The sequence below is a fragment of the Oncorhynchus mykiss genome, chromosome 7 (genome assembly GCF_057628025.1).
Source record: "Oncorhynchus mykiss isolate SJ-2025 chromosome 7, ASM5762802v1, whole genome shotgun sequence".
Classification (NCBI taxonomy): domain Eukaryota; kingdom Metazoa; phylum Chordata; class Actinopteri; order Salmoniformes; family Salmonidae; genus Oncorhynchus; species Oncorhynchus mykiss.
Window position 1 is genome coordinate 52558646 of NC_143028.1, and position 18063 is coordinate 52576708.

Here is an 18063-nt window from a genome sequence, read left to right on the forward strand (position 1 = left end):
AGAGAGAAAGTGGGAGAGGTGAGAGGGAGGTTGAAAAGGAGGGGTAAGGAGGTGTGAAATCATATCTAAATTCCAGGAAGAGGCCTTGTTCTGCCCACACACCTGACTCATATTACTGTGTGTGTGTGTGTGTGTGTGTGTGTGTGCGTGGTGCAGGTGTGTGTGTGTGTGTGTGTGTGTGTGCGTGGTGCAGGTGTGTGTGTGCATGCGTGCGTGCGTGTGTGTGTGTGTGTGTGTGTGCGTGCGTGGTGCAGGTGTGTGTGTGTGTGTGTGTGGGTGCGTGGTGCAGGTGTGTGTGTGTGTGCGTGCGTGCGTGCGTGCGTGTGTGTGCGTGGTGCAGGTGTGTGATGGTGAATGTGTATCTTTAAGACAGCATGAACACAAGGTTTTTATCCGTTTACTTTATTCTAAAAGAAACAGACAGGAGTATACATTAAATGAGATGATACATACAGTAAAATAATAATAGTGAATATTAGATCAAGAAAATATATGGTAACTAAATGTATGCAACAGAAAAACACGATTGACCTGATTACATTCTGCAAACTGGCCAATACAGGGCTTGTACGGGAGACAGTGCTTTCAGCACCTGGAGTACAGAATATCCTCCATAGTCATTAACAAAACATCTCTTCCATCCACAATAAATCATATTGGCACTTAACTAAACAGAATGCAGGTATAATATCCTCAATCCGGGATACAGTACATGTACTACTTCCAAACAGGCTCACAGCTTTGACAAGGTGTGCCTTCGCTTTCATCAGTTAGGGCCATTTACAAATCTGTCTTTCTGTTGTTTTTTAAGTGGTATACTAGCTACAGTACATCTATGTTCCGAGATAAAACTGCATGCAACAGTTTGTCTGAATGGTTCATTTAATGCAAGAGAAAAAGACGAGCATGGATATGTTTTACAATACGGGTACGATATGCATCATCCATATAGGATGTGACACTGCGGAATCCGTGTGAAACAGTCAAAAACATACACACAGACACACGTTATAAGGCACTGCAGTAGAGCATATATGTAGCAGAAAGGCTGGAGGTGGTGGTATATGCACCTGGGCACTTCTGTGTAGTAGTACAGAATCAGGTTCACTCTCAATTTTCCAAATAACAGTTATATGTCATAGGTGAGCACGGACAATACCTGTGCATATTGCTGTAACAACACTCTACTATAAAATACTATAAAGTACAAAATAGATTCTAAAATACATTTAAACATTTAACACATGGGCATCTTTAAGAATGATAAAATACTGGTCTGGAGGTGTATTACTTCAAAAGTGTATTCTGAGTTTATTTTGTTACATTCTGAGAGTGTGTTTCCTATAGAGTGTCTTGTCTGCTTTTGTTTTCATTGAGACAGTGTCTTGTCTGTTTCTGTTAGACAGATTCTTGCCTTTTGCCAACAATCTAACACATCGTGGGGCCAAAGGAGTCGCCCAAACTATAAGTATTCCTCCTTTTTCTCTGGTGGGGAACTTTTAACATTTGGTCTGCAATTTAAAAGAAAAAAAACATGTTTCAGTAAATGTACACTTGTATTCTCAGAGAACAAAACCAAAAGGCACATATCTACAAACCCAGAAATCATAGGATATCAGTGAAGCAGAAATCAATAAAACATGACATGACAAATCTTACCTATACAATTAAAGTTCAGTAAAAAAACGATAAAAGGACAAAATGGAGTTTCTAGTAAAGGGTTCACAGGATGAAATACAGTATTGCCACCCCTCTAGTCTGAAAGGTGGGGTCTAACCACCTAGCCATACTTCTCCTTTCAGAGTCCATATTTACAAACAACCTCAAGGGGGTGTGGGAAAGGGGAGTGGCAAGCTCTTAAAGGTGTGGCGGAAATTTTGTTGACCGATAACTTAATATCAGAGACAGATAAGGTGCAGACATTAAGGAAGGGAGTGTGGGGTTGGTGGTAATGTGGGGCTGGTGGGAGGGAGGTAGAGGGGTGCGACATATGCTATAGCGGAGAAACAAGGGTCCACATTTTGAATCTAGGAAGGAACAGGGAAAGGGGAAACAGTGAGCGTAACTCGGACAGTCCTCGAAAAAAGGCAGGGGGTGGTCAGTCAGGGAAACTAGTCTCACTCAACAACTCTGCCCTGAATTAGGGAAGAGAAGAAGACAGGCAGAGAAGAACAGCATTAGAGGAGAGGAGACGAGAGGGGAGAGAGAGACACATCAAAAACTCACTGCTTCATCATTACAGGCAGCTAGCTCTCTGGTGTTAGTGAGTGAATGAGTGCTTGATGCTACATGTTAGGTAAGGATGCATGAAAAGAGGTGCTAGCCAGGATTTCATTAGCTCTGTGGTTAATGAGTGAAGATGGTTGATTCTAGGTGCTCATGCAGTGTTTTTGAAATGGAAAGCATGTTGGCGCTAAGTGAAGCATTGGAGGATGAATGATGGAGAAGTTAGCGGAAGCTCGTCAGTCACAGCACACAGATAATTTGTTACGATCATGTGTTCTATGGCATGGAATAGATCTGATATGATGTCCAAATCTGTTGGGTTTATGATTGTTGGTTTTGTTTTGTTTTGTTTGGAAACAGTTTGGTCGTGTTGGAACCAGAATCTTATTTGACGGCTAGTATACAGTATCGTACATTATTGTTGACATACCTAGTCACTTGAAGCACACAGTAATAGTACTTTGGGAGGGGAGGTCTTAAAAAGAAGAACTTTTCTGGAAAATGTTGTTGGTGTTTCAACATTTTATTGCTCATTTTGAAGACAAATAAACATACTGTTTATAAAAGCAATATAAATAATTAAAAGTCCTGGTCAATAAACTAGCGTAGTACATGTGTTTCACATCAGTTAGACCTACCATAGGTACGCACATAAAGTAAAACAAAAAACGTATTCAAATATTTCATTCTATTATCTTTGAAGTGGGCTTTTAGGTAGTTTGGTCATGTTTGTCCTTTGGTAATGACTCTTAGAGGACATCTGCTGAAGATGGGCTCATAACGAGTGAAGGCTTAGAGAATGACTGAAAGTACAGTATGTTGCAGTTGCCTTGAATTAATATTTTTTTTTATTTTTTAAATCCAGAATAAACACAACAAATCTAATGGAACTGCCCAAAAAGTAGCTTGATATCACATTGACCACAGCTAATTATCTTATAGTGATCATAACTGGCTTTTACAGTAGCAGATCATTTCTGTATACTTTCATTTCAGGTGGCTAGATGGACATACAATGGTATTTAGTAGCATAGAATAGAGTAGTACAAAATGGATCTTGAATGTCCAATGAAAATTAAGGTTTTCTATAAGAGTTGTTTGTCTATAGAACACCAGAATAATAAACCCCTGAGTTTAACTGAATCTCTGTTTTTTTTATAACAGTTGGTTTTTATAAGAGAACAGCCAGTGGTCCTTACCCGAATAATTCTCTGAGATATATAACATGTGGATGATCGGTATTGTGTAGACTTGGATGTGTTAACGAATGAAGCATGATGTTAAGGCATACAATAATGGCCATCTCTCTCTCATTAAAACAACATTTCTGTTAGCTCACAACATATTCTACCTTTCCTTTTCATCTGATTCGAACTGATGACCTCATAAGATGTTCAGAGGAATCATTTTGTGGAAACTGATTTCAATTCTAATCAGGTTAGCCCTTCATATAGTGTCACCAACTACATTCGATTGGAATGTTTAAGTGTTAAAGGCCACAACGCAACACACACATACACACAGCTCCAACCAGGAAGCATAGGACATGCTAACCAAAGCCACGAAAAGACAAAACTGTATTTTTTTTTGTATTTTTTCTTCGATCATATTTGTCCCACAATTTACCTTTAGGCATTACCTATGGCTCCTCTACACAGTAACTTACTTTGGCATTACTTTATTGGTTTTGTTTTAGTTTGCATAGAGGAAGACTGTTTTACAAATAGTTTTTTTATTCACGTCTATTAAAGTGCAAAAACTGAATTATCAACTGTATCTTACGGTCAAATTCAGGAGGTTATAAAGACAAATGTCCAGTATACGTTAAATAATGTTTAAGTAAGGGATAATCAACGAGGGAATATGCGTTCTATGGAAAATAATGACTGACGCGCAAGCGGAGTGTAACTGACCTTCCAACGAGTTGCATTATTTTCCAGAGAACACATAGAGCCCCGAGTTGATTATCCCTTTTATACCATGGCTATAATTTCACACATTTACCACTAGAAATCTATTCAACATCTACTGAAGGAGCTAGCAAGTTTACTAGATAGCGTCTGTAGTTGCTGTGTTAACCAAACAAACAGACTTGCTAGTTTCGCTAACCAAACCATCAGTCCTAGCTAAAAATGTAATTCAACAATGACAATAATGTTTTCAATTTGACTTTTGCTTTCAAAAGCAGCTCAAATAAAACATGTAAAAATGAACTATAGCCATTGAATTCTACCGTGAAAATATACCGTGCATTATAGGGAAATAATGCACGCTCTAGAATCCCATTCAAGCCAATCAGAAAAGAGGATTCGACAATGCTATGGTATAATGTCTTTTAAGCCACATGACAGATTTTATTCACATAAAATATTTAAAAGGTTAATTGAGCAAGATCACCATCCTGTCAATGACATGTATTGCAATAAAATATAAAAGTTTCCACTCAACAATATGTTCTATAGAATAAATGTCATCCGAATTCTTAAGGGTTTCTAAAATCCAAAGGATACTTGGTGGAGACTGTGTGTGTGTGTGTGTGTGTGTGTGTGTGTGTGTGTGTGTGTGTGTGTGTGTGTGTGTGTGTGTGTGTGTGTGTGTGTGTTTGTGTGTGTGTTTGTGTGTGTGTGTGTGTGTGTGTGTGTGTGTTTGTGTGTGTATGTGTGTGTGTGTGTGTGTGTGTGTGTGTGTGTGTGTGTGTGTGTGTGTGTGTGTGTGTGTGTGTGTGTGTGTGTGTGTGTGTGTGCGCGCGTGTGCGTGTGTGTGTGTGTGTGTGTGCAAGTGTTTGTAAGCTTTACGCATGAGTAAAATGTAAACGGGTGAGGAGCAAAGAGTGGTCTCTGCTCTCTGTTTGTGTGGCTGCTGGGAGGTGTGCGGAGTTTACACGTACTCCCTGGCTGTGGATGGTTGTGATTGGCGGTAGTACTGCTGCCCTCGCCTCTCCTCATTGGAGCAGGAGCAACACAGGAAGGATCCGCCCAAAACAGTCAAGCTAGCCGCCGCCCATCCCACGAACAGGGCAGACCCAAACTCATACCTGTAGCGGAAATGGTCAAATGTGTCTTCAATATCGGTCTTGACAGTGTTATAGACATGATATCTGTATCAGACATTAACTGAGATAGATACAGTGTGTGACCAGTGTGATAGGGTTACCTGGCATTGATTGGCGTGTTTGGGTTGAAGAACTGATAGGACACCTGAGTGGCGTACCAGGACACAGACACCATCGTGCACAGACCTGCAGAGACAGAGAGACAGCGAGACAGAGAGACACAGAGAGAGAGAGAGAGAGAGAGAGAGAGAGAGAGAGAGAGAGAATGGAGGTCCCCAAAATGTTATTGCTTTCAACCCAGCTTATTAACATCAAATTATGACACTGAACAAGGACACACACATGGAAGCACACACACACACACACACATAGCAGTGAAACACTTTGTGTAATGACTCTGAGGTTGTTTTTCTATCTCTCTCAAGCTCATAGTTGTCTCTGAGGTCAGGGGAGCTTATGGTTCCAAAATCACCATTCCTGTTTACAGCTGGGATCCTAATTACCCAGAAAGCCCCTGGTGAGAGAATTTTGTCAAAGGAATGCAAGAAATGAATATACTCCAGCAGTAAAAGAGTAAACACCATTGAATATAGAGAGATAACAACCTACTGGTAACTGCCAAAACTAAAGGAACCACCAACATGAAGTGTTTTAATAGGACGTTGGACCACCACGAGCTAGAACAGCTTCAATGCGCCTTGGCATAGATTCTACATGTTTCCTGAACTTAGTTGTAGCGATGCGACACAATTCTCAATGAGAAATTCCATAATTTGGTGTTTTTTTGATGGTGGTGGAAAACGTTGTCTCAGGCGTCACTCCGGAATCTCCCATAAGTGTTCAATTGGGGTGAGATCTGGTGATTGAGACACACACACACCCGTTATGCGCCATTTTTCAAAGTCAATACGATCTCTTCTTCTGGCCACTTGTCACGCCCTGACCATAGAGAGCCTTTTTATTCTCGATTTTGGTTAGGTAGGGATGTGACTAGGGTGGGTAATCTAGGTTGTTTTATTTCTATGTTGGCCTGGTATGGTTCCCAATCAGAGGCAGCAGTTGATCGTTGTCTCTGATTGGGGATCATATTTAGGCAGCCATTTCCCCACTGTGTTTTGTGGGATCTTGTTTATATGTAGTTGCCTGTGAGCACGCCATTGTCATCACGTTTCGAGTATTCTTAATTGCTTTTGTGCGTTTCACAAATAAAAATATGTGGAATCCATATCACGCTGCGCCTTGGTCCGAATGTTATTGCGACGATCGTGACACCACTGGGCATTTTTATACATGACCCCAAGCATGATGAGATGTTAACTGCTTAATTAACTCAGGATCCATACCTGTGTGGAAGCACCTGCTTTCAATATACTTTTTATCCCTCATTTGCTCAGGTGTTTCCTTTATTTGGGCAGTTACCTGTAAATGAGATTATAAATCACTGTAGTGCCTGAACCTTACATTTGAAGAGTGGTACTTTACCTGTATACATTTTCTAATAGCCTTTTAAGTTGTAAATGAGTTTACAGTGCCCTCCACTAATATTGGCACCCTTGGTAAATATGAACAAAACGGGCTGTATGGCTATCTTTCTGTCTACGCCAAAGCCACCCCTGGTGTTTGTTTTCTATTTTGGTCTCATCTGACCCTTAGAACCCAGTCCCATTTAAAGTCCCAGTAACGTTTGGCAAACTGTAGGCGCTTGAGTTTGTTGTTGTATGACAGCAAAGGAAATTTTATGGCAACCCTCCCAAACAACTTGTGGTTATGTAGGTGTCGTCTGATCGTAGTTTTGGAGACTTTCTGATCCCAAGACCCAACTAACATCTGCAATTCTCCAGCTGTGATCCTTGGAGATGTTTTACTTGCCCCAAAATTGTGTGTGTTTCTTTAATCACATGACAGTCACATGAGGGTCACCTTGCAGAAATCTCACCTGCGAGCAGGAAGAGGGCTCCTCCAGACACAGCTATGCGTCCTTTGGAGATGGGGTTGTTGTCGCCCACTTTAGTGCACTTCATCCCCACCACACTCACTATCATTCCTATGAAGCCCAGCAGCACGGACACCACCATAAGAGCACGACACGTCTGGATGTGCACTGTGGAGAGAGAGCGGGGAGATGAGGACAGGATAAAAGGTAGTTAAAGGGAGAAAGAGGTTAGAGGGGTGAGAGGAAAGAAGGAGGAGAGGGGGAAACATGGGGGGGTGAAAAGGGAGGAAGCAGTGAGGGAGAATATAGAAGGGAGGGTAGGTGGGGATGAAGAGGAGAAAGAGGGTGAAGGGAATTATAGAAAGTGGGAAGAAAGAGGGTCTGTTAGGGCAGTTTTACTCGGCTTCAGATGGAGATCAGAGAGAAGACATGGTACACACAGAATATCTACACACAGGGTTTGTTCATAGAATATCTACACACAGGGTATATTCATAGAGAATATCTACACACAGGGTATATTCATATAGAATATCTACACACAGGGTATATTCATATAGAATATCTATAAACAGGGTATATTCATATAGAATATCTACATACAGGCTACATTCAAATATAATGTTTGCACACATGGTATATTTATAGAGAATATTTACACACGGCAGGTAGCTGAGAGGTTAGAGCGTTGGACTAGTAACCGAAAGGTTGCAAGATTGAATTCCCTAGCTGACAAGGTAAAAATCTGTCGTTCTGCCCCAGAACAAGGCAGTTAGCCCACTATTCCTAGGCTGTCATTGAATATAATAATTTGTTCTTAACTGACTTGCCTAGTTAAATGATTTTTTTTTTAAGAAAAATATAGAATTTCTACACACATGGTAAATTCACAGAGAATGTATACAAACAGGGTACATTCATATGTAATATTTACACACAGGGTATATACAAATAGAATATCTACACAGGGTATATTCGTGTAGAATATCTACACACAGGGTATATTCATACTGAAAATCTACACACAGGGTATATTCATATAGAATATCTACACACAGGGTATATTCATATAGAATATCTACACACAGGGTATATTCATATAGAATATCTACACACAGGGTATATTTATATATAATATCTACACACAGGGTATATTCATATATAATATCTACACACAGGGTATATTCATATAGAGTATCTACACACAGGGTATATTCATATAGAATATCTACACACAGGGTATATTCATATAGAATATCTATACGTGGGTATTGAAGCTCTAGATTTCTCAGTATCGGATGTTCAATTGGAGCAGAACGGGAGTGGAAGAAAGTTAAGCCACTTTAGGATGGAAGGTATTCAGTGGGATTGCTGTGCAAAGCATCACTGGAAAAGAATCCAACCAAAACTATACTACAACCACCACATTGTAAATCAAAATGAAATCATAATTCAACTTCTTTACACAAAACTGGAGACAACAAAGACACACATTCTCCTTTCTTTGGCTCTTTTTTCTCCCTCTCTCTTTCTATCCACCTCTTTCTTGCTCTCTCTCTGTTTCCCTATTGCTCTCTCCCTTTCTCTCTCTATCTTTCTCTCTCTTTCTCTCTCTTTCCCTATCTCTCTCTTTATGAACTCATTATGTTTCTAACTTCCATGTTCCAAAATGGGATAATAACGGCAGCCTTAGTCCAGAGTTTGACTTAACTGTCCCTCTTAATCATTCCAAATAACTTCACAGTGGTTTCACTGCTCAGAATTCCATGGATAACCCACACAGACATCAGTGCCCACATAACTCAGTGGGCGGGACATTTTACATCTTTACACGCGCACGCATGCGCTCGCGCACACGCGTGCGCACACACACACGCGCGCGCACACACACACACACAAACACACACACACACACACACACACACACACACACACACACACACACACACACACACACACACACACACACACACATGAACTTATGGACACATTCTGTAGGAAGAAATTACATACACACAAACATACACACTCATTTTCTGTCACACACACACACTGTAGGAGGGCCTGTTTTACATGTTTCACACAGTGGGATTAGTGTGGCTTTGTCACAAAGCGCGATTGTTTTCACAGGGCTGTCGCCACCGCAATCAGACACTGTGGCCTGCAACACACACAAACTGACACAGCAGCCTCGGAAGAGACTACAAGGCTAACACAATATGAAAAAAACACTGGTACAAGACTCACACAGCATTAATACTCACACCAAGATCTAAAATCTATTCTAGCCTTTATCCAGGTTCACAGCTCAACATAAGATCAACTCTCTCACACAACAAAACCCACATGCATGAACCAAATGAACACATATCTACATCTTTACGGCAGACTAAATTACTATACATTATAGAATAGAATAGAATAGAATAGAATGAGATAGTACAACTACATAGGATAATGTAATACTGACACTGACAGTATGAGAAAATGTACATCAAGTACAACTGGAGAATCTGTCCAGCAAACTTAAGTACAGTAATAATCTACCTTTATGATGGGAAAACACACTTGCACATTCATAGTTGGCAATAAATTACACTTCAGAACCTGATCTGAAAGGGGTAGTGATGGGCAGACGAGCTTTGAAGTTAGATTGATGTGTGGCACTATCCGTTTGAAGGAGAATTGTAATACTTTATGAAGGAAAAAGCTTTTATTTTCTCTTTCTCTATTCTCCCTTTCATCCATTCTTTCCTTTTTATAAGTGTGTGGGGAGTTTGGGCTGGCCCTACAGGGCACCACTCTGATCTATGGACTAACAGAGGAGTCAAGTGTGTGTGTGTGTGTGTGTGTGTGTGTGTGTATGTGTGTGTGTGTGTGTGTGTGTGTGTGTGTGTGTGTGTGTGTGTGTGTGTGTGTATTCCTCCCTACCCATGCCAAGGCTGGCAGTGCCAAGCACAAGCTGGATGTGGATGTGGACGATGGACATTGTCCTTTGTGAAATCACTTGTGACTTCATACGTAACATTGGTTTTGCCAACACCAAAACAGAAAACTGTTTCAACAACTCTACCTTCATTCTATTCATGTAAATGTCAGTGTGACACAGGCTTTGTGGAATAGTGTAAGCTAAGTTCAGGGGCACAGATATGTGGATGATGATTGTCATGTGAGCCTTCAGCTTCAGATGCATATTTTACATCTATAGTGCCGAACCGCCATTTCAGCACTCCTGTCCAGTTGACAAGAAACAACACCACACTCGATCACGATAGAGGGAGAGAAGAGAGAGAGAGAGAGATCAATCACTAGAGAGAGAGAGAAAAAAATAGAAATAGAGAGAGAGAGATACTGGAGAGAGAGAGAGAGAGAGAGAGAGAGAGAGACGGAGAGAGAGAGAGAGGGGGAGAATGTGTGCCAGTACATAGCTGCTACTAACTCTACTGATGTCCTCACAATGGCCAGGAGGGAAACTGGCGATGGGGCATGGTGTGATGTAAAGGGGGGACATCAGACCATCCACCATTTCATCAGCATGTGTGGGCCGGAGGTCAAATATTCCACTGTAATATCCAGAGCTATAGAGAGTTCAACAAACTATCCTCCATGTTGCCACCAAACATTCCTCAACAGTTCACATGTCTTACTAGAAAATATTTTAAATATCTTTAATGCCAATATCCTACCCTGAGATTCTAAATATCTAACCATGCCAAAGTCTGTGTTTTCTTTTTTCTCTTTTTTTCACCTTTATTAACCAGGTAGGCCAGAGAACAAGTTCTCATTTACAACTGCGACCTGGCCAAGATAAAGCAAAGCAGTGTGACACAGACAACAACACAGAGTAACACATGGAGTAAACAATAAAACAAGCCAATAACACAATAAACAAGTCAATGACACAGTAGGAAAAAAATAAAGTCTATATACAGTGTGTGTAAAAGGCATGAGGAGGTAGGCAATAAATAAGCCATAGGAGCGAATAATTACAATTTAGCAGATTAATTCAATGACACAGTAGAGTGATAAACGAGCAGATGGTGATGTGCAAGTAGAGATACTGGTGTGCAAAAGAGCCGAAGAGTAAATAAAATAAAAACAGTATGGGGATGAGGTAGGTAGATCGGGTGGGCTATTTACAGATGGACTATCCACAGCTGCAGCAATCGGTAAGCTACTCAGATAGCTGATGTTTAAAGTTGGTGAGGGTAATAAAAGTCTCCAACTTCAGCGATTTTTGCAATTCGTTCCAGTCACTGGCAGCAGAGAACTGGAAGGAAAGGCGGCCAAATGAGGTGTTGACTTTGGGGATGATCAGTGAGATATACCTGCTGGAATGTGTGCTATGGGTGGGTGTTGTTATGACCAGTGAACTGAGATAAGACGGAGCTTTACCTAGCATAGACTTATAGATGACCTGGAGCTAGTGGGTCTGGCAACGAATATGTAGCGAGGGCCAGCTGACTAGAGATGCAGTGGTGGGTGGAATAAGGTGATTTGGTAACAAAACGGATGGCACTGTGATAGACTGCATCCAGTTTGCTGAGTAGAGTATTGGAAGATATATTGTAGATGACATCGCCGAAGTCGAGGATCGATAGGATAGTCAGTTTTACTAGGGTAAGTTTGGCGGTGTGAGTGTAGGTGGCAATGTTGCGAAATAGAAAGCCGATTCTAGATTTGATTTTGGATTGGAGATGCTTAATATGAGTCTGGAAGGAGAGTTTACAGTCTAACCAGACACTTAGGTATTTATAGTTGTCCACATATTCTAGGTCGGAACCGTCCAGGGTGGTGATGCTAGTCGGGCGGGCGGATGCGGGCAGCGAATGGTTGAAAAGTATGCATTTGGTTTTACTAGCGTTTAAGAGCAGTTGGAGGCCACGGAAGGAGTGTTGTATGGCATTGGAGGTCGTTTGGAGGTTAGTTAGCACAGTGTCCAAGGAAGGGCCAGAAGTATACAGAATGGTGTCGTCTGCGTAGAGGTGGATCAGGGAATCGCCCGCAGCAAGAGCGACATCATTGATGTATACAGAGAAAAGAGTCGGCCTGAAAATTGAACCCTGTGGTACCCCCATAGAGATTGCCAGAGGTCCGGACAACATGCCCTCCGATTTGACACACTGAACTCTGCTTGCAAAGTAGTTGGTGAACCGGGTCCATGTTTTGCATGGGGAGGCTTGGGCAAGTAGCTGCGGGGGGGGGGGGGCTGTTTGCCGGGGTTGGAGTAGCCAGGAGGAAGGCATGGCCAGCCGTTGAGAAATGCTTCTTGAAATTTTAGATTATCATGGATTAATCGGTGGTGACCGTGTTACCTAGCCTCAGTGCAGTGGGCAGCTGTGAGGAGGTGCTCTTGTTCTCCATGGACTTTACAGTGTCCCAAAACATTTTGGAGTTAGAGCTACAGGATGCAAATTTCTGCTTGAAAAAGCTGGCCTTTGCTTTCCTGACTGACTCTGTGTATTGGTTCCTGACTTCCCTTAACAGTTGCATATCGCGGGGACTATTCGATGCTATTGCAGTCCGCCACAGGATGTTTTTTTGCTGGTCAAGGGCAGTCAGGTCTGGATTGAACCAAGGGCTCTATCTGTTCTTAGTTCTGCACTTTCAGAACGGGGCATGTTTATCTAACATGGTGAGCAAATTACTTTTAAAGAATGAGCAGGCATCCTCTACTGAGGGGATGAGGTCAATATCCTTCCAGGATACCTGAGCCAGGTCGATTAGAAAGGCCTGCTCGCAGAAGTGTTTTAGGGAGCTTTTGACAGTGATGAGGGGTGGTCGTTTGACCGTGGACCCATAGCGGATACAGGCAATGAGGCAGTGATTGCTGAGATCCTGATTGAAAACAGAGGAGGTGTATTTGGAAAGCAAGTTGGTCAGGATAATGTCTATGAGGGTGCCCATGTTTCTGGATTTAGGGTTGTACCTGGTGGGTTCCTTGATGATTTGTGTGAGATTGAGGGCATCTAGCTTTAGATTGTAGGACTGCCGGGATGTTAAGCATATCCAGTTTAGGTCATCTAACAGAACGAACTCTGAAGCTAGATGGGGGGCACATCAATTCACAAATGGTGTCCAGGGCACAGCTGGGCGCGGAGGGGGGTCGATAGCAGGTGGAAACAGTGAGAGACTTATTTCTGGAGAGATTCATTTTTAAAATTAGAAGTTCGAACTGTTTGGACATAGACCTAGAAAGTATGACAGAACTTTGCAGGCTATCTCTGCAGTAGATTGCAACTCCTCCCCCTTTGGCAGTTTGGCAGATTGGACTCACTGCAGTATTTAACACTAAGCTGTCAAAAGAGAAAACTATCTTTGATTTTCACCTCAATGGGATCCCCCGTTCCTCAAACCTGGCAACAAAACACTTTGGTTACAGCAGCACAGTAACCTATCTATACGGGGGACCTGGATGTATTTGCTTCATATGTCCCAGAGCCAGAGAGAGAGAGAGAGAGTTTGGCAATTACTTTGGCAGTTACTTTGGCAATTACTACTGTCATCCAAAAAGCATGATATCACTGAAATGATATCACATGATTCCATTGCAGCCATTAGCGTCTCCTGTAAAATCTTGACCCATAACAGCTCAGCGATCTCATCATGACTGGTTGAATAGAATGCTCAGAAGCAGCTATATAGCATCCCTCTAAAGTTGGCCAAAATCTACCTATATTGTCTTGTATGCCTTATGTTGTCCTATATTGCTATGTCCTGTATAGCACTAGTGCTGGTGTGGCATTGTACACTTTCTAGTGCAGTACAGAGGTTTCAATACTGTAGAGCCCAGAGAACTGAGAGCTTAGGTGGGTTGTGACCAATACCAGGCAGTATCTGCCTCTGAGACTGAAACTGCAACAAGTAGAAGAAGAACTGTTCCTTCAGCACCACTGTTCAGACTAGAATGAAACAAGATTCCCCGGGACCTGTGCAGTATGCACAGGGAGTAGTATCCTTCTTTTTGTCAGTCTAGTGTCCAGACCTTGTCATAAGTCTCCCAGAACAGCTTCGATATGTTAATTATCGAAGCTGAAGCTGAAAAAGTCCATCAGCTTCCACTGCAGTGCTTTGGTACACTCCAACACTCCAACAACACAGTCTGCTGAACATTTAGTCCTCATCACATGTTCCTCATGCTGTGTAGTGATGGAGAAGGGTTAATTTAGCACACTATATTAATGAAAGATACCTACAGGAACTGCCTAACAAACACATACACTCACCAGACATTCAACTCCAGTACCCATGCTCGAGCACACACAGACACACATAAACACCATGCATCCAAGACCAGTACCAAGTTTAACCTTACCATAACAGAGAGAGAGATTTTGGAATGAAAGACAGCAACAAGTAGCAGAAACACGGGATAAACTTATCAAGCGTTGGCCCCAAAGTATGTAATGCTGTTTGCTCACACTCGCTCATTGTCCACTCATACAAACAGACAGACACACACACACACACACACACACACACACACACACACACACACACACACACACATATACACACACACACACACACACGGTGTTAGGGCCAGAGAGGAACAATGCGTGTGTGTGGGGAAGACAGAGCGCATTCTGAGAATATCTCTGGTGTATGGCTCAACACTGGGCTTTTCTTCTCCAAACAACCACTATTCATCACAGGGACAATACTCTGTTTTTATTACGCCGATGAGCCAAAGGAGACGTAAAATCCAGCTCACCCTCACAGCGAAAGCCACAGAAAATGTTTTGATATAATTAATTGCACAGTGGCCAAACATGTGGTTTGTTGTTTTGGGGCGGTGTGCGTCACAGGGATTAACTTGGGCATCCGTGTTTCTTAATCAACCACAAAGAAAAACAGAAAACTCCAAAGGGTGTTTTCCTGAATTACAGACAAATTATCTGACCAAGTCCTCCCCCTGTAACCTTCCATTAGTAATTCTAACGTGGTAACCAGTAGAAACAATAGACAGGTGAATTCATGTAAATGACCTGTCATCAGTTATGAGTCAGTAGGTCTACTCTAAACAGCTTGGAGATGACAGGAGCCTCATATTCAGGGATAATTTATGCCAGAACCCCACATTCCTCTCTCTCTCTCTCTCTCTCTCTCTCTCTCTCTCTCTCTCTCTCTCTCTCTCTCTCTCTCTCTCTCTCTCTCTCTCGTTTTATTTTTTCTCTCTCTCTCTCTTTTTTTATTTTTTCTCTCTCTCTCTCCCTTTCTCTCTCTCTCTCTCCTACTCTCTCTCTCTCTCTCTCTCTTTTTTATTTTATTTTTTCTCTCTCTCTCTCTCTCTCTCTCTCTCTCTCTCTCTCTTTTTTTATTTTTTCTCTCTCTCTCTCTTTTTATTTTTTCTCTCTCTCTCCCTTTCTCTCTCTCTCTCTCCTACTCTCTCTCTCTCTCTCTCTCTTTTTTTTTTTTTCTCTCTCTCTCTCTCTCTCTCTCTCTCTCTCTCTCCTACTCTCTTTCTCCCGTTCTCTCTTTCTTCTATTTATTTTTTGCTCCCTCTCCCTTTTTCTCTCTCCTACTCTCGCTCTCTCCTACTCTCTCTCTCTCTCTCTCTCTCTCTCTCTCTCCTACTCTCTCTCTCTCTTCTATGTCTTTTTTGCTCCCTCTCCCTCTCTTTCTCTCTCCCTCCCTTTCCTTCTCCCCCTCTCTCCCTCTGTCTGTCTCTTAATTAAACATGTCAACAGCAGCATTTTTTATCTGATTAATTTATGCCTGACTTTAATGTGTCCCAGACAGATGGATTAGTTAGATTGTTTTGTCTTGTATTTGTGCATTTAGTCGCTGAATCATACAATAAGTTAAACTGATAATAGGATCATGCTGTTACTAGAAAAATACTCTCTATAAATCAACACAGTTAATGGCCCATGTTGTGAATTGGGTAAACAGATTGTTTATTAGAGAGGCAGCAGCTTTAAGGCATCTCATAGTGACCAACTCTACTGACAGATTATAACTGTCCACACACAGGCATCTAAGACAGCTCTGAATAACATTCTCATTCAACCCATTCAAACTGTGGCAGTTAGAGAGAATGAGAGAATGCCAACAGTTAAAAAAGAAACAGGGAGAAAAAGAGTGAGAGAAAGAGAGGATTTGTTCAGTGATGCAATGCTGAGGCAGAGAGTTGGAGAGAAAGTGAGAGGAAAGATAGAAGTCAAGTTAAGGATAGAAAGCAAGATTACGACAGCTTGCAAGTGGATGAGTGACCATTGCGATGTCCTACTCACCGTCCAGTGACAGCATGGAGTCAAACACCTTGCACTGCACCTGTCCCGTACTCTGTGAGGCACAGCTCATCCACAGGCCTTCGTAGAGCCCCACAGCCGTGATGATAGCGTCACCCGCGTACGAAGACTGCTTCCATTGGGGCAGCACAGTGGTGGAGATGATGCCTATCCAACCACCCAATGCCAGGAAGTAACCTAGCAACTGGAAACCCGAGTTCGCCATCCTGTCTTTTCGTCTATCTGTTTCTGTCTGTCTCTAAACCTGTTATTCTCTCTCTTACCCTCTTTGTTCTTCTGGGCTTTTCTGAAGTATTTTTTTCTTTCTTTCTAAATGTATGTTCTTTCTATGTTCCTTTCTGTGTTCTTTCTATGTTCCTTTCTGTGTTCTTTCTATGTTCCTTTCTGTGTTCTTTCTATGTTCCTTTCTGTGTTCTTTCTATGTTCCTTTCTGTGTTCTTTCTATGTTCCTTTCTATGTGTCTGTCCTATTTCTGTGCTCCTTCTCTTAGGTGACTATTTGGACCTCTTCAGAACACCTGTAGCAGTCGTGTAGCGCAGTGCTTCCACAAAGAGGCAGTACTGTAGGCAGGACGTACCACAGAACTTTCTCTCAGAACTCCTGTTGTCTCTCAGATTAACAGAAGCACAGAACCAAAAGTCAAACACCACTTTACAAACAATCCAGATTTTTGTTTTGTCAGTGGTCGCACTCCTTTCTCTCTCTTCCTATGGTCTCCTTCCTGGTCACTGTCCGGTCACTCTGAGCATCTCCTTCTCTCTGCTCTCTCTCACACATCTGGTGGTCTACCCTCTCTTTCTCTCTTTTCCTATTTTTCTCTCTCTTTCTCCAGTTGGAGATGTGTGTGTGTCACCGGGTCTTGTGGTTGACCAGACTGCTGTTCCCTGGTTGTCCGGGGGGGATCAGGTTGTCAGGCTCGGTCACTGGGCTCACTGGGTTGCCTCAGATACTGCATGGTTTCTCCTTACTCTCTCTCTCTCTCATCAACAATCTCTCTGCATGCTCCGCACTCCGAGGGCTGAACGATGGATAAGAAAAATAAGAAGAAAAAAAATGAAAAAGTTTATGCACACAAAAAGCCCCTGACAGGCTGGGCACAGAGTGGGCCGAGAGCTGAGCTCTGATTGGCTCTTTCAGTGTTCTAGGTACAACCAATGGGAGGAGGAAAGGAGAGGCAGAGAGAGAGAGAGAGAGAGAGAGAGAGAGAGAGAGAGAGAGAGAAAGAGAGAGAGAGAGAGACTTTTTATGATCAATATTATTCATGTTATGGAGAGCCTATAATGATATGACTAGGAGCAATTAAAAAGTACACATTTCTGAAAGTTGTCTTTGCATTCTGTTGTGTGTTGTTTTGTCGTGTTGTTAGTTGTTGTCTGGTCTACCAGATGTTAGATGCTGAATGTGTCAACCCTGTAAATGTTTGAACCCTTTTCGAAAACACACATAAGCCAACATTAAACTGACAAGCGCGTGAAAATGACATGTCACATCCAGACAACCAAATGATGGGCTGGCCCACCAAAGGTCTTCTCATCCCCATTGAAACCTGCACAATTGAGTCCCCGTAGAGGGGGGGGGGAGTATTTTAGTCATAAATG

At 42.2% G+C, this 18063-nt stretch overlaps 1 protein-coding gene across 4 annotated transcripts; it reads right to left on the reverse strand.

The window, feature by feature from the left end:
• Positions 1–386: 386 nt before the first annotated feature.
• Positions 387–17587, reverse strand: LOC110528056 (claudin-19). 4 transcript variants are annotated; one of them, XM_021609843.3, is made up of 5 exons: positions 16448–17587; positions 7215–7379; positions 5380–5464; positions 5114–5260; positions 387–1511 (listed from the first exon to the last, which is right to left on the reverse strand). In XM_021609843.3, the coding sequence occupies exons 1-5, from the start codon at positions 16668–16670 to the stop codon at positions 1463–1465; spliced, it is 669 nt and encodes a 222-aa protein (XP_021465518.1). In that variant the 5' UTR covers positions 16671–17587; the 3' UTR covers positions 387–1462. The 4 variants fall into 4 exon arrangements, with proteins under 4 accessions (XP_021465518.1, XP_021465519.1, XP_090097421.1 ...); XM_021609844.3 differs by having other exon boundaries at positions 387–2135; positions 16448–17529; XM_090241295.1 differs by lacking the exon at positions 16448–17587 and adding an exon at positions 14527–14659.
• Between the last annotated feature and the right edge of the window lie 476 nt (positions 17588–18063).